At 38.1% G+C, this 16028-nt stretch overlaps 1 protein-coding gene across 9 annotated transcripts in view; it reads right to left on the bottom strand.

Moving 5' to 3' along the window:
* The window catches only part of RBPMS (RNA binding protein, mRNA processing factor), a 149996-nt gene that overhangs the window by 43650 nt on the left and 90318 nt on the right, over positions 1–16028 (bottom strand). For all 9 annotated transcript variants that reach the window (XR_004953357.1, XR_004953356.1, XR_004953358.1 and 6 more), the window contains exon 5: positions 13269–13419. Coding sequence is in view for 5 of the 9 variants with exons in the window: in XM_036228710.1 (XP_036084603.1) it covers positions 13269–13419 (151 nt within the window). In the remaining 4 variants the exon portion in view is untranslated. The remainder of the gene's footprint in view (positions 1–13268; positions 13420–16028) is intronic.

The raw sequence follows: 16028 nt of genomic DNA, 5'->3' as shown, positions 1-16028 counted from the left end.
TTTCCAGAGGAGGAGACAGTTTAGGTGACTCCTGAAGGACAAGCAGCTAATTTGCAAAAGGACTAAATTTACAGGCAGGGAATGGGCACTAAAAGCAAAAATGCTCAGAGGCAGAGAGGACACATGACGTGTCAGCACAGACTCCCAGAGTTGAGCACTGATGGAGTGTAGCTTTGAGGAGGCCAGTGACCGCAGATGAGGAGCAGAGGTGCAGAACATGAAGGGCCTGCACTCTGTGCTAAGGAGGCGAGATTTTCTCTACAGGGCGATGAAGCTCTTCTCAGGTCACTACTGGGATCTGTATCTATGAAAAATATCTTTTCACCAAAAGGAGCTCTGTTATCATAAACTGATGCTAATCTAGGATTTAAATGCATCAAATATTTTATAATACATTAACACATTTCACCAAGTGGTGATGAACTCTTTCACCCATTGTGTATGCAATTCAGGGGAGAATTCAAGAGAGAAGTAGCCACAGGCATGAAAGTCTCAGGGAAGCTAGGTGAGTTTGGGAAGGCCAGCTGTGGCAGAGAGGTAGGTGCTCTGTTGGGTTGGTCCTGAGACCAGTAACCTACATGATGCCTTAGGGTCTGTGCCCTACCAACCACTTTCTCTATGCCAGGATTTACCTATAGTCCCCTCAAGGAGTTTCCATTCTCCTGAACTAAAATCTCATGATTCAGTTCAAGGAGTAACACAATTCCTTCTAGAAACTGGAAAAAAATGTTCTTGTGGTTCCATATAATCATTTTAAGGCACTTTGTTTCTCAAGTATAAAGTCTCACGCTTTTATCTGATGGTTTATATTATGGCTCCAGAATTTTAGATGACTTCAGAGAAGAGGAAGCCAGTGAACTTTGAAAGGACATCATTTACATTTGTTTGCCATATCAGGTAGCACTTAAAATATATAAATAGACTGGGGAAGGGGGGAGAAAAACAAAAATTTCTAAAGTTGCCAGAATTACTGTAGATTCTTTTTATTTTGGTGGGGGGGGGGTCAAATGGAAAGATGACTATATGATTTAAAGCATTTTAAAAAAGAATCACATAGTTTCCTGTTTGCACATCTCTTGGCATTTGTTAATATCAGAGTCTGGGTCTTGGGAGAGGCCAATATATTTTAGACTTTTTAAAAATTCACTTGGATTTAAACTGTGAGACTACTAATTGCTAAATTTACTTCTGTGCAAAATTGCTACATTCGAAACTTAGCTCAACCTTTGAGGAGTAACTATTTGCCAGAAGTCAAATTAAATTGCTATTTTAGGAAAAGAATGAAAATGAAATAAATTTGAGAAATGTTTAATATATAATAAAACAGCTTTTGAAATCCCTTTTACTGACAAAGTTTATCAAACATATCTAGATAAAATTTCTTCATAAATATATCCACTGATAAATTAAGAGAAGTGCTAGGAAAAATGGCATGTTTACGTGAAATGATCGACTAAACTTGGAATATTTCCAGAGGATTTGAGCTCTCATATTTTTTACAATGTTAATAAAAGATCTTTAAAGGACATGGGAGAAGGTACTACGAAAAAGTCTTTCTTGCTAAATTTGGAATTAAGATTCTAAAACTACTGATGTTTGGTCAAATATATATTCTGAAAAATATATAGGATCAAGCAATAAACAACATTCACACTAGAGGAAGTTATAAGACAAACCATCTGGGTTCCTCAATAAATATAATGCAAGGGCAAAAAGAGTGAGAAGGAGCACAGAGATTACTGTATTATATGAGACCAACTAAACGTAAAGATGGTGTAGACGTAGATCTTGATTCAAACAAACTATTGAAAAATTATGCTAAAATCTCTCTGTTTTTGTGTGTGTTTGAAATTTTCCATAATAAAAACTTTAAAAAATTAAGAGATGACCATTAAAAATGGTAACGCTAAAACGAGATAACAATCACCCGTAAACTCTTTTCTTGTCTACCCTACTCACTAGAAAGCAATATATTGACACAGTTATGATATCACAGTTTCTGTTTTAAGTGTAATGCAAGTTATGAACTTTGTAAGAGCCCAGGAATCAAGAAAATAAAGGTACTCCTAGAGGACCTGCATTCTGAATGACACTCCAAATGAACCTGTTTAAGCCTTGAGCCTCAAGTCCTCTTGGTGTAGCAATACTAGTTGCCATGGTGCCACTATGAAGTGCTTAACATATTTCAAAGCACATTATCTCATTCCCATTACAGCTCACTGAAGTCAAACAGAATAGGGAGTTAATTGTTATATTAAAGAGAAACCACCAGTAGTGAAGGATGCTCATATTATCAATTTTGAGGGGGAGGAAAAAGGAAAACAGAATTACCAGCTTCTCCTTTAACTAAATGATGAATTATCCACTGAACATTAACCACACTAGTCAAGAAAGCCCTGTTCTTACATATACATATCAGTAAGAAAAATAAGAAATAGATGAATGGAAAAATACCACTCTCAAATTAAAATTAAATGGCCAGTGAGTATATGACGAGAAATTAACTTTATTAAACCATTAACACCATGCCACTTTTGCCTATCAGATGGAATGAACTAGTGTATATATGATGATATATCTAATAGGAGAGGAGAGACAGGGCAATAGGTATTCTCATTCCAAAGTGCCTACCAAGTTTCCATCTTTGTGCCAGGGCACCATACTTATTGGTGGATTGATCCACTCTTTATAAACAGAAGATGAAAAGGACAAGTGAGTTCAGCCTCAGACTCAAGTGTCTAGTCTTTTGGGAGAAAAAGTTAGTGAACCCAAACAGATCATAATAGAATGACAGATGCATACTGTCTTAATTCTAGAAAGTCACCAAATTTTCAATAGTATTAAAGAGAGTGCAAAGAAACAACTAAATGGCTTATACAAATGAAGAGAAAATGTCAAACAATCCCACCCATATCACTGAGCGTCTTCTCGTCTACACATTCCATTTTAGGGACCAAGGTCAGGTGTTAAAACAAGCAGAGGAGACATGTTCCAGGAATACTCCGTCAACGGCACACTGCTACAAAGCTAACATTCCACTCTAATCTAAATATTTAACTTTCTGCCCCCTGAGCTTATTTTAAAGCATCTAGTCAATACCATTGCTCAGTCTGTTTTATGTTTATTTTACATGCATAATTCAAAGACATTCTTTTTATGAGATAAATTTCATTTCCTTTTGATGAACATCCTGGCTGTTACATGTCCCACCTTTCCATTTTTAGTTTAATTTTTATTGGAAGAAATTACTGGATACATAGAACTATTTTTCATTACTCTTCTGCTCAAATATTCTTAAAATTAAGAAAATAACCAACCCTATATAACTACTAATAATTCCAGTGTTCTACTGCAATTCCTAATTAAAGAATCTGAATAATTAGAAAACAAAACAATCTATTTTCTTTCTAAAATTTTTATCCTCAACAAGATTGCAGAAGTGGCCTTTCTGTGGATAAAAAAAGTAGCTTTGACTAAATAACCAAAGAAACCCAATGATAACAGGTCCTGTGAGCACCTAGAGACACACACAGACAAGGCACACCAAACTAGCCTGTACCACCAAGCCTCAGGACCCCATAATCCTCCAAACGAGGGGCATTCTAAAGCTTTGCCCACTATGGCAGCCCTAGAATTGCCTTCTGTCTAAAAGATGCCACTCTTTCTCTATTCCCAGGCATCACAAAGAGTAATGACTGACTGCAACACACTGAAATACCTTGAGACTATAAAAACACAAATGCATAGGGAAAGCAAAAGGAAAAAAAAGCAATAAACAAAAACCCCCAAAAAACAGTGATCGTTAACTAATGAAGATAACCAAGCACCAATCCTTTATGCTCAAAATTGGCAATGAAAGGGAAAGAACTAAATATTAATTTTTTTTGGATGAACTAACTGTATTTCAAGGGTAGACAAACAGAATTAGGAAAATCATCGTTTTTCAACCTGTTATCAAGTATTGAGGTAATGATCAATGGATGAAACCATGAAAAGGAAGTTGATAGCCTCTATTCTCTTAGCAGCACCAAACTTAGAATAACCCAAACATTAGTTACATCATAATGCAGTGCCACCTGAAGCATGGCCATCATGTATGATATATTCTTGACCAAAAAAGTGAACCTGAATTTAACCAAACCTTTCCAATCTAATCAAGCCATTCAATTTGCAGTAAACAGAGGGGACTCAAGAACAAGTAAAAGAATACTTTAAAGGAAGCACACAGAAAAACGCCGGCTGACACTGTTTTTCAACAAATCAATGGCACGAAAAAAGGAGGCTGGGGAAGGAGAACTGCATTAGAATAAAAGACACTTATGAGACATGACTAAGTCTGAACAATTCAACTATAAAAAGACTAAGGAGGAGGAGAAGAAAGGGATTTATAAAGCAAGTTGTGGTGAAATCTTGGTAACTGTTAAATATGAATAATGGCTTTCTGGAGTTGATTATACTATTCCCTCTATATTTTGTTATGTTTGAAAACAATTCGCAGAGGGAGACACTCCCCCTAAGCAAAAATAAAACAAAACTTTGAGACACCACTCTCTTCCATATTGTGAGAGAAAAAAGAAAAGTTTCTTCTGTAATGTTGCCAAGGAGACACCTACTCCCTGAGATGGGGTCCTAAGTTGTAGGTGATTTAAGTTATCCAGGGAATGTTTCATCACAGTATTTTGTTATGCAAACATGCCCCCTCCTGTCAGGGGTAATGAGAATGAGACTTTTTAATAAAGGCTTTCCTCTCCAGCTAAATTCAGGCTCTGGGTGTGAAACAATAGGTAGGCAAAACCACCAGAGGATACTTCCTTGCTCATCAGGAAGAGAAAACAGTATTCCACTTACTCTCTGCACCCTTTTCTCTATCTGTCAAATGGAGACAATACTGCTTTATGCAGTTGTCATGAGAGGTTATGATGTACATGCCTGTAATTTGGCACATGGTAGTGGCTCAATTAAATGACAGTTTTTTGTTTTTTGGGTTTTTTTTTTTTTGTAATTGTTAAAATCACACTCCTATCCAATTGCCTACAACCTAAAGATCCTGAAATCTACCACAACCACGTGGGCACGCGAGGAAGATCAGGTCAAAGTGCAGCCCCGCCAACATGTCTAGTTCAGCCTTGTGAGACCATGTTAACCTACCTGCACCTGGAATTCTGACCTGGAGAATGTGTGAAATAATAAATGTATGCTGTTTTAATAACCATCCCCTCCGAATCCACACCCCTTTATCAGTTTGCTTATTTCAAAGTGTGTATCCGTGATGACTAAAGCAGTGCACTGGTAAGATGTAGTCTGTGATGGAGTAAAAACTCTGAAACGGTTTCCTGTTCACAGAACAAAACCTGTCGCCCAGTGGCGAAATGTATGGATTTCCTACATTTGGTACAACACCCCTGTCCAGTGCTGTCGCCCTCTATTTTCCTTCTCTGCACTTCTTCAGCCTCCCCACATCACTGAGCTCTTCTGTGATCCCTTCCTTCCTACACCTTCACAGTTTTGATCTTCATGTCAGCCACCCCTGAAGTCTGTAGATCCTTTTGTAATTCTCTGCCCCAAATCTTTCTCATCTTCAGCTACTAAGCCAATAAACTTCCAGGAGGTCTTTTCTCCTTCCCTCCATAATTACCAGCTTCGTCATTATCTAAACCTTCGATTTGGCACTTTCTCTGCCTTCTATTGTAGTCATTTACAGGCTTGTTTCCCCAACTAAAGTGTAAACACCACGAGAGCAGAACTGTACCCTTATTCAGCTTTTTATCTCTCACCTCCCCTCAAATGTTTGCTAAACTTGAGAGAAAACTGGGACAGGAAGTCACCATAATATCCTGTACAGAGCTGGTAATGTTTGACCAGCTTGATCTCCTTGACCTCCTGAGAGATATTTAATTAAAAGACAGAAAGACACTCCTCCACCCTCAGTCGCTAATTAGACTACTTTAACTAGAGATGCTTCTTGTGGTTGAAGCTCCATCATTTCTCTAAAATCCTAGGGGCTATCCACACTGTGGAATGAAAAGGAAGATGATAAAGGACCTGCATTTGCATTGACATTACCTTCTACCTCAAGCCTGATATTTTTAACTCTCCAAGCAACTACCGCTTCTACTCTTTTTTTTCCCCAAGAAAGGAGCCTTGATTACAGGGTATTCCATAGTCATAGATCAGCTATAACTGCTACCTATAGTTTTAGATATCCACTGGAGGTCTTGAAACATATCCTCCATGGATAAAGGAGGGCTACTGTATCTGATTTTATAAAAGACGATTGGATTCTTCTGCTTCTAATTCAGTCTATTGCAACGTACTGCATTGGTTGCAATATATGTAAAAAAGACCTCATGGGAAGTATTTTATTATCTTTAATAAGTAACTGTGGCTATTCATTTTTTACATTACACCAAAAGATTTATTACAGTGTGAAATCTGAACTCTTATCAATGAGCTTTTCGGATTGTTGCATTAAATTCAATTTTACAGTTTAGATGGATCTTTTACCCATGCATGATTTTATAACATGATGCCTTGGTCATTTGGAAAATACTGGTTCACTGAATTATGCTGACCTTCCAATTGTCAACTCATTCTTTTTCCAGTAAAAAAAAAAAAATCATATATAATCAACACAAGTGTTGGGAAGTGGTGAAATTCATGGTTTTCAAAAAATCTAACTTTTGCTTTGGAGCTCAAGTTTTATTATTGCAACAAATACTGTTGTTTTTCTTGAAATGACGGGCTCATTGAATTTGAGAAAAAGTCTGCCAAATATACAAGTTTGAATAACCATAGTTTGTCTATCAGTTATTCCTGCAAGTGAAAAATGGCATTCATGAAGAAAGCAGCTAGTTCGAGGTCACAAGTGCAGAAGAGCTTTGTGTTCTCACCATTTGTCAAAAAAAAAAAAAAAAAAAAAGTAACAAAATAACCTGCATTCAAGAATTGAGATTGAATAAAATTAATAACTTTTACCTCTTCATCAAGGAAATTCTTAGGTGAACCTGGATTTTTTCAAAACACAGAGTATGAGGAGCAGGATGGTTACCAGCACAGTTTGGTGCCACTGTCTCGACATATACTAAGGCGCCAGGAGTTTACCCACTACTACACGATTAGAAGAACTAGTCTCATGAAAATAGGGTAGGTCTTGTAGATTCCCTGAAAGGGTCTTGGAGACCAACCAGGGGTTGGCAGACAAATACTTTGGGAATTATTGTACATGAAAAAGGACCTCTTTATTTGAGGAAATAAGAAATGCCTTCCTTTTAATGAGCAGGTGAGGAGAGTACGTGGCCTGAAAAGAATTAAGTCTATGGTAGCTGTTTCTTCTGGATTGTCCCAGGAAATAAACTCTCTTTATTCTTTCATTTCTCTGTAGAGGTAACAAATAATTCAAGTTTACAAAACACTAAAGTTGGGACTGATTTGCATTACAAAACAATTGTGATTTGACTTCCTGAGTTCTTAAGAGATTTATTTATAAGCTGGTCAATGATTAGATAAACAAGAAACACAAGTTCAAAGCAAAATGTTAATAGCCATTACTAATCAAAGAGAAGCAATTCATTAAATCATACTGTAAATAAAGTGAATCAGAGTAGCTGATCTGCATGGTGCCACAATAACTCACCTCCCACAAAACACAAGGAACATCTACATGGAAACTGGTCCTAACATAGGCATTGCCTAATATTACTTTAACATTATTGTTAAATTTAATTATTAATAATTATTAAAATTATACACATAAAGCAAAAACTAGGAATATGTACATATTTGAAGAGAAGATAGAGGTGGAAGTGGGCCTGTAAACATGCTGTGGCTCAGTGAATGTTTGATCTTTCTTTCTAAAAGGAAAACAATATTTTTGCTTTGTCAGTGTGAGACATATGTAGAAATAAACATTAGTTTAGGCCTCTGGTTTTTAAGAGTATTTGCTATCCTTATTGACTTAGTTTTGTTTCATGTTTTTAGTTCTCATAATGTCCAGGGGCCTAAGCACTGGGTGCCCTTATACATATCCTGAATGACGAATATTCATCCTGACTCTTGACAATAGGTCTTTCTCTGTGATGTGACATGACACACAGGCCCAGGAAGACCTGGTAGTTGGTGGGGAAGTGGGGGAAGGGCGCGGTGCCACTGTTCAGAAAATGTTCCGTGGGTTACTCGATCATTATGAAGTCTCGATACACAGAATCAAAATCACAGACATGTTTCTACAAATAGCACTTCTGGTAGCTTCAAACTGGTCCACAACAAGGACAGAATCCCTAGACAGCACCCACTGTGGAGCTGCCTCAGAGAGAACGGGCTCAGGAGTCGAATAAGTACAATCCTACAGGCTCAGCTTCCATTCTTTGATGTCCTCATCTCCTTTACACTCAGCAGCCAACTGCCTTCTGTCTCTCCCTGTCTGTCTCCCGGCCATTTTCCTTTACTACTTTCCAATGCCTCTGACTGCCCAGTGCCCCCCTTACAATCTTTCTCCAGAACTTCCTTTTCACACTTGGGCTCTTCTCCCATCCAGGGTCAGTACTGGATAAGTGGGAAATTCCAGTGGTGTGGCAGGAAAAGGAGGAAGGTGTCTGACTATTCACCATAGGGTTATGTGCTTTCAAGGTATTTAAGAGTAGCCGTTTAAGAGAGCATGCATTTGCTTTTTGAAGGAGTGGGGATGGCACAGGGTTGGGGGAGAAGAGCATGAGTAGGAAGGACAACTTTAAAATTCCTCGCTCTGCTGGTGATTCTCAAACCTGACTGTGCATCAGAATCACCCAAAGAGCTTTCGAATATGCAAAAAGCTTAAGGCCCAGACTAAACCCACAGAATCAGAATCCTTGGGGTTGGACTACAGGAATCTGAATTACTGCAAAATTCTAGAGCCGTCTGATATTTGCTCTATAAAATCTGAAGTGAAAGGGGAGGATTGATATAATCTGAGTAAAGGCTCTTAAGTGTTGTCTCCCTCCATCCTGAAGGGTACTATTATACTACAGTATGCTGCAAACAGTGAAAAAAGATCCAGCACATTTATTTGGTTAAATTCCGTACGTAAGACAAAACCTAACAAATTAGATATTTTAAATATGTGCATTTTATCATATCTCAATCATATCTCAATGACATTGTAAATTTTAAAAGTTCCAAATGACAAACCATAAAACAAAATTCGGTATCTTGAAAAAAATTTCACGTGCTGAATGTACAAAGGCAGAAAAACTAAGATCTCACAACTATGAGGGACAAAAGTCACATAAACATTTTTACATGCACGTATTAACAGTCACTGAGTACTATGTGGCCCTCTTCTAACTTTTATATATGTCAATTAATTCGATCCTCCCAACCCTATGGGTAGGTACATTCACTATTGCCATTTTATAGATGAGACACAAAGTTACAAAACTAATAAAGTGACAGGCCAGAATTTGAATCCAGGCTCTATCTCTTGATGTATTAGTCTGCTCAGGTTGCCACAACAAAATACCACAGACTGTGTAGCGTAAACAATAGAAATTTCCCACAGTTCTAGAGGCTAGAAGTCCAAGATTAAGGCGGCAGGTAGGTTTAGCTTCTCCTGAGGCCTCTTCCCTTGGCTTGCAGTGCCTACTCACTGTATCCTCACACGGCCTTTCCTCTGTGTGAACACATGCCCGGTGTCTCTTTTTCTTCTTATAAGGGCACCAGCCATACTGGATTAGGGCCCACCCTAACAGCCTGACTTTAATTTAATCACCTCTTTAAAGACCTTACCTCCAAATATGGAGCTACGGGGGGTCGGAACTTCAACATGAGAATTTTGGTGGGACACAATTCAATACAAACACTTAATGACCGTGTAACCTCAAGAAAGTTACTGGACCGTCCTAGGCCTCAGTTTCTTCAACTGTAAAATAGTGCTAATGAGAACCAAATGAGATAACTCATATAAAATGTTTAGCAGAGTGTCTGGCACAGAGTATCATCATTATACAGATGAGGAAAACAAAACTGAGACGGATGGTGGCTTAGAGTTCTTACACTACAGAACACAATTTTTCTGTACAACCAAATGCATAATCTAGAATAATTTTATATGACATAAATTTTCTACATCTCTTACTTCCTGCTTTCTTACAGTATTTTTCTCAATTACATGTAAGGAAATAAGAGAAGAGGAAACTCAAATTAATAAAAATTTAGTTAGGGAAGTGTAATAGCTCATGGGATTGTATATAAATTTCATTCATCCTTTTTCCTAATTTACAGACAATTGGCTACAGTCACACAGTAATGATACCTCATTAGATTAATACCTACTTTTAACTATTAGGAAAGAAAAGCACTCAATGCATTTTTAAAAAATTAAGATTGTCCTTTATATTTATTTGTCTAGTATTACATATATTACATCCATTTAATCCTCAACACAATCTTATGATATTGTTGTATTTAGCTCTATAATAATCATATGAAAGTATTATTCCCATTTTATAGCTGAGGGAACAGGAACACAGCAAGATTAAATGTTTTTCTTTAATGTCACAAAGCTTGACAATAACTGGCAGAGCCAGAACTCTCATTGACATCTTCAAGTCCAAGGTTCTCCTCTGAGGCCACCTTCTACCTTGGCAAGTTGTAAAATATGTTTTTCTTGACCTTTATGTTTGACACAGACGGAGTAGGTGCTCAACAAATAAGGTGGTCTGATTTGGAGCAATCTAGACTATGCTGCAAGGAATCTTCTACATCCTTCGTATAGGCCAAGTTTCCTAACAGCGTTGACCACCACCAGCCCCTCGGACTGACAGTTCTTTAAAGGCAGCAACCACAGACCCTTCTTCCCCATTATCTAGCACACTGGACGCTCATTTAAGTTTAACAGATATTTGAGAAATGAGAGTTCAAGTAAATATTTGTTGTATAATTGAATCATAGCAAATTCTTCCTTTCATGATGGTAATGGGAACTTCTTAGCCACCACCATATAAAAATGAAAAGAAGCATTTATTAAAAAATAAGAACACTTTCTCTCATGGAGTACAACAAAGAAGCCTACAGGGCTTTTTCCCGCCCCCGAATTCTATGATCCCATGGCAGTCTCCCTCTGAGAGGTGATTAAACCAGCACCTTGAGCACCAATTGCAGGCACAACGCAGCTGTGTTCGCCAGTTCAAAACCACCGCGGTGTTCTTAGTCTGCAGTAAGCTTCCAGGAAAGCAACAGTTCTACGTATGTGCAGGCAAGTTCACAATTCCCAGAGAGAATTGTAAGGGATGATAAGATCAATCTGAGTCACAGTGGAACTGCTTGCTGTTTGTCAAGGCCCCTATGTCATAAAACGGAGCTATATTAAGAGGAACTGTGCTTTTATTTTCTCAAGAATACACGGCTGTTTGGAATTTTTTTTTAACTTCAAGTTTGTTTTGTCAGGCAAGTTTTGACCCTGTCATGGAAACTATCTGACCACTTCGGAGCTGTTCTGTACACAAGGAAAGGACGTAGGCAGAGCTGGCCAGAGCTGTGCTCTAAATTCTGCTCTAAGCTCTCCTGTAACTTTAGTGACCTGTTCATCTCTGTTGCTTTTGTGTACCCTGCTGTGAATTGGCTGTCAACTCCCTGGCTACCTATTTCACAGAGCTGTTATAGTAGATTTAGAAAAAAAAATTGAGATACCAGAAAAAGCATTTGATAAAAAATTAAAGGGATAAAGTATTGCTGGCATTACAAGTCCTGTATGAATTAATCTTTTCAAAGTACTCTGAGAGCTGAAGCAAGACAAATTCATTACGAAGGTAAAAAAAGTTACCCCCTAGGTTCTCTTTTCTAAATTAAGGTATCCTACAAATACTCTTTTTTGATGCCTTAATCAAAAGAGAAATTTCAGGTAAAAAAAGGAATCGGCATACAAATGGAATAATTTTGCAAATAGCTAAATTAAAATATTAATTCATCCACTCATCGTCACTGTAATAAATATTTATTAAACATATGCAATGTGTAAGGCACTGAACTAGATGCTGTAGAGATACGGAATTATGTAAGAAATGTCCATATGTCCTCCTGTACTGTACCATAAGATGCAACTTTCGTTTAGATTTCCCTCCTAAATAAACAAAGGTTAAAAGTTTCCCTAGGACATGGAAGAACAAAAAGGTTTTCTCTCTTATGACTTTGTGGCTTCATAGAAAAATTTTAGAACACACTGGGAGAGAAACTCTTTTATCTATTTGCTTCCACGAACAAGCAGCAGCTTTCTCAAGAGTGAGCTACAGAATGACTAACTTCCACAATAACCTGATTAAATTTGACAGGCACATGATGGAGCGGGAGGGGACAAGCCCATGTGACCTTCGATTTCAATAAGAAAAGTTGAAATTATTGTCAGAGAAAGCAGGAAGAAGAAGATCATGTGTTTTGGAAAGAAGATAAAGAATGACAAGACAGAAATATTCCAAATAATGGCAAGTCACTTGGGACTCCTTGAATGCCCTGCCATATTAAATCACACACGGCTCTGCAATGAAAGGGAAAGTTAAGGCGTATCTCACGCCTCACTTCTGCTGCTGATTGAGCTTGAGAAAGAAAATTAAGACAACCTTTTCAAGTTATTCAATCAAAGGCAAAAATGTAGCCTTGACATTTAAGGGAATAAGCTCAGGAGGTGGGGTAAAAGGCTTGTTTAGCAATTAGTGTCCTTCCCCAATTAGCTTAAAACAAAAAGTCCCAAATTTCCTTAAAACTTTACTGGTATTAGTTTGCTGGAATGGATTATTCCAATATATAAATTGTGTTTAATTTCCCTGCCCCTAGATTTATGGCTAAACTGTTTTAAAACATAGAACAAGCCTCTTAATATCTGATTCTTTCACTTTTAATACCTTATTTTTCCAAAGCCACAGAACTGATGTTCTTCAACAAATGAAGTAGAGTGAATACTGAGAACCAGCTCTCATGTCCAAGGATGAGGAAATAAAAAATGGTTTAAGCTCCAGGGTGAATAGGGCATCCTCACAATCAGGTCAAGATCACATTAAGGAAATCTATAGCACATCGAACAAGTTTTGTAGTTATAGTTCTCATCAAGCTGAACCATCCTCAGGACAGCCAATCATAAATAAAATTGCTGTATTTGGAATTCAGATAAGAATAGGCAGTCTCTTCACAAAAATGGAAAATGACACTCAGCCAGCACTGTGTCCTGTGGCGTAATTTCACATGCAACACATGAACAATTCTGCTATTCATTTTTCTTCTTAAAAATGAAAAGGAGATTAACTTACATGGCTCTCTGGCAATGAACTGAGGTACAGTGTTGGGCAGAGGAGTACTGGGGTTTGGAGTCCCTACTAGTTTGTTCTTGGCCATCTTCGTGTTTGCCTTAGCAAACTCTAGTCGTAGTGTTTGCGGAATTTCAGGATCGAAGCGGATGCCCTTTGGAAATAAAGAACAAATGGAAGATGTTTTCATTTCCTTAGAGTCAGACCGGAATGGTGACAAAATAAACAAACCAGTAAACCCTGGCCTATTTAAAAAAAAAAAAAAATGTCAGCAAGAGCTCTCGTTCTCACTATTTACACAGAATACATGAAAACCTATAACACAACATGTCCAGAAAGCTGGGGAGATTTAGTTCACTTAATCTTTAGTTATATGGCTTCCCAATTTTTCTTCATGGACAAAAACTTGCAAGTTTTAAATTTGGACCAGCAAATTCCTAGCACAGTTAAAAACCTCAGTTAATGGTTACCAATAAGAAGAATAAATGTAAAGCCCTGTATAAGACTAGAAAGTCTAACACCTGAAATCCCAAAAGGCCTAGGCTTGACCAGTACCCCCGCACGGACTTAACACACTGCAATTCTTCAGTGCCTTGGTTTTACCATCTACAGAGGGGAAGCATTCCCATCCTTCTCTAACTGGAGAGCTTCCATAAGTGATACCTGTACTGAGTTACTAAGAAGACAGGAACTGAACAGTTTTAAAATTTCAATATAACTAGTACTATTTAATTCCAGTTAGTTTATAAATTTATATAAAATCTGAATGTCTTGATGTGGTTAGGATTTCAATTACAGCTGGCTTATTAGCTACATGGATAGAGGAACAGATTACATGGGCCAGAGAGAAGATAGTAATTTCAATTATACTTGGCACTATTACTGTAATTTACTTAAAACAAGACATATTCAATGAAATAAATATAAGACTTAGGGTAAGATAAGTCTATTTTGAAACTCTCTCATCATTTGAGAATACCTCCATTGTTAAGCATGACAAATCCTCTCATGATATCTACGTTCGATAACATGGATTCTGGACCCAAACAATCGTATCAGAAAGATATCCCAATATGTAGCACATAAATGTGCATTCAGATCAGACTTAGGGTTCATGTTTGTCTGTATGGCATGTTCTGGAAAAGGAGTGAAGTTCTGAAAATGAGTGTCCTAAAAACACGAGTGGGTCTGTGGGCCCCAAGCCCCACTTCTTAATCAGTTTGAAGAAAAGCAAGAGCAATTTCCACAAGAAATTAAGAATCTTGGACTCTGCAGACCAGAATGAACTGCTCTGAGCTTCATAGATTTAGCGCCGAAATGGGAGGAGAGCCTATGACTAAATGGTTAACAGCAATAAGACAAACGAGATGGGGAAGGGGTAGGAAACAAAGGTCTTCAGGGAGGTATGACAAAAAGCCACACAGCCCTGACCCACAGACACCCTGGAGTGGGTGGAATTTCTTTAATCAGCTTGATTTGCCTATTCTCTGAGAAGAAACCAATCGAAGGTAGCAAACAGGTAGGGGTAGGCAGGAAGAAAAGGAATCCACCTGTGTAGCCCTAACCAACAGCAAAAAGTGAAAAGGGGCTGCCAATTATATGAAACATAAGAAATTCTTTAACTAGTCTCAGTTTTTTTGTTTTGTTTTAGTTTGGGAAACCTTAGTATTATCTTGCCAAAAACATACAGAAAAAGAACAAAGCAGCATTCTGAAGCACTTGCTTACATTCGCTCCCACATAAGAATATGTTACTGTACCAAAGCTAATGTCACAACAGAATATTTCCAAATATGGACCTGAGGAGCTGTGGTCTTTGCTGGGAGGCAAGCACAGTCCCTGACTGTCATTTAAAGGTATGCTGTGGTAGATGGTAGGACTTGTATATTCATACCACAAACCCTCAGCTGCCACACAGTTAACTTGCCACTAGTTTCAGGGTGTCCTCACTGGCACTAAGCTTTTTGTGAAGAAGTGACTTTCCTACACCTGAACCCACATCTACCTGACCACTATGGCCCAGGCCATCATAACATGTGAAGAACATCCTGGGACCTAGCAGTAGTCCTCTGTAGTATCTAGCCTCAGACAGTAAGGTTGCACAGCTGAATTCTATGCCTGAGCTCTTTCACTGGTGTTCCAGGGTCAGCTGAGACTCCACACAATGTACTTGCCTCTTCTTATACAACCTGGGCTCGTGGCTCAGGTCTTAACACATGCTGAAGGGAGTCTCTCCGACTTCCTGCCCCCCTCTTTATACCCTTCCTCCCCATGTAAGCTAAAATAACACCAACATCATGTTCAAAATCAAAGTTCCAGCTCCTTATTAAAAAAAAAAAAAAAAAAAAAAAAAAAAAAACAACTCAGAAGTTAAAATGACCTAACTTGTTTGGCAGCTTATTCAGAGGCTGGAGGCTTAGAGTAAGAGCCTCGTTCCTCTGACATCTTTAGAAGCAATACCATACTTGGTAATCAATGTCCTGCTCAGCTCTGTTTCTATCCACAGGGATTAGCCAAGCCCGAAGCATTTAAGTGCTCAAGGATGATGCAGAGAAGGCAGTGGGGAGGGGTGAGGGTGAGGGGAGAACGTGGAAGTGAAGAGGAAGAAAAGAAAAAGAGGAGAAAGAAGGAGACAGATAAGGAGGAGACATGAAAAAAAAATACCTTGTGCTTTTAATTAAAACCTAATAAAATTATTCTCTGGCCACAGTGAATTCACTTTAAATGCTGTCAGGATAAAATTACTGCCAAGTCAAAGGGGGAA

The sequence above is a fragment of the Rousettus aegyptiacus genome, unplaced genomic scaffold (genome assembly GCF_014176215.1).
Source record: "Rousettus aegyptiacus isolate mRouAeg1 unplaced genomic scaffold, mRouAeg1.p scaffold_m13_p_11, whole genome shotgun sequence".
NCBI lineage: Eukaryota > Metazoa > Chordata > Mammalia > Chiroptera > Pteropodidae > Rousettus > Rousettus aegyptiacus.
The sequence above is the reverse complement of the archived record's forward strand: the minus strand, read 5'-3'. Positions and strand labels throughout refer to the sequence as shown.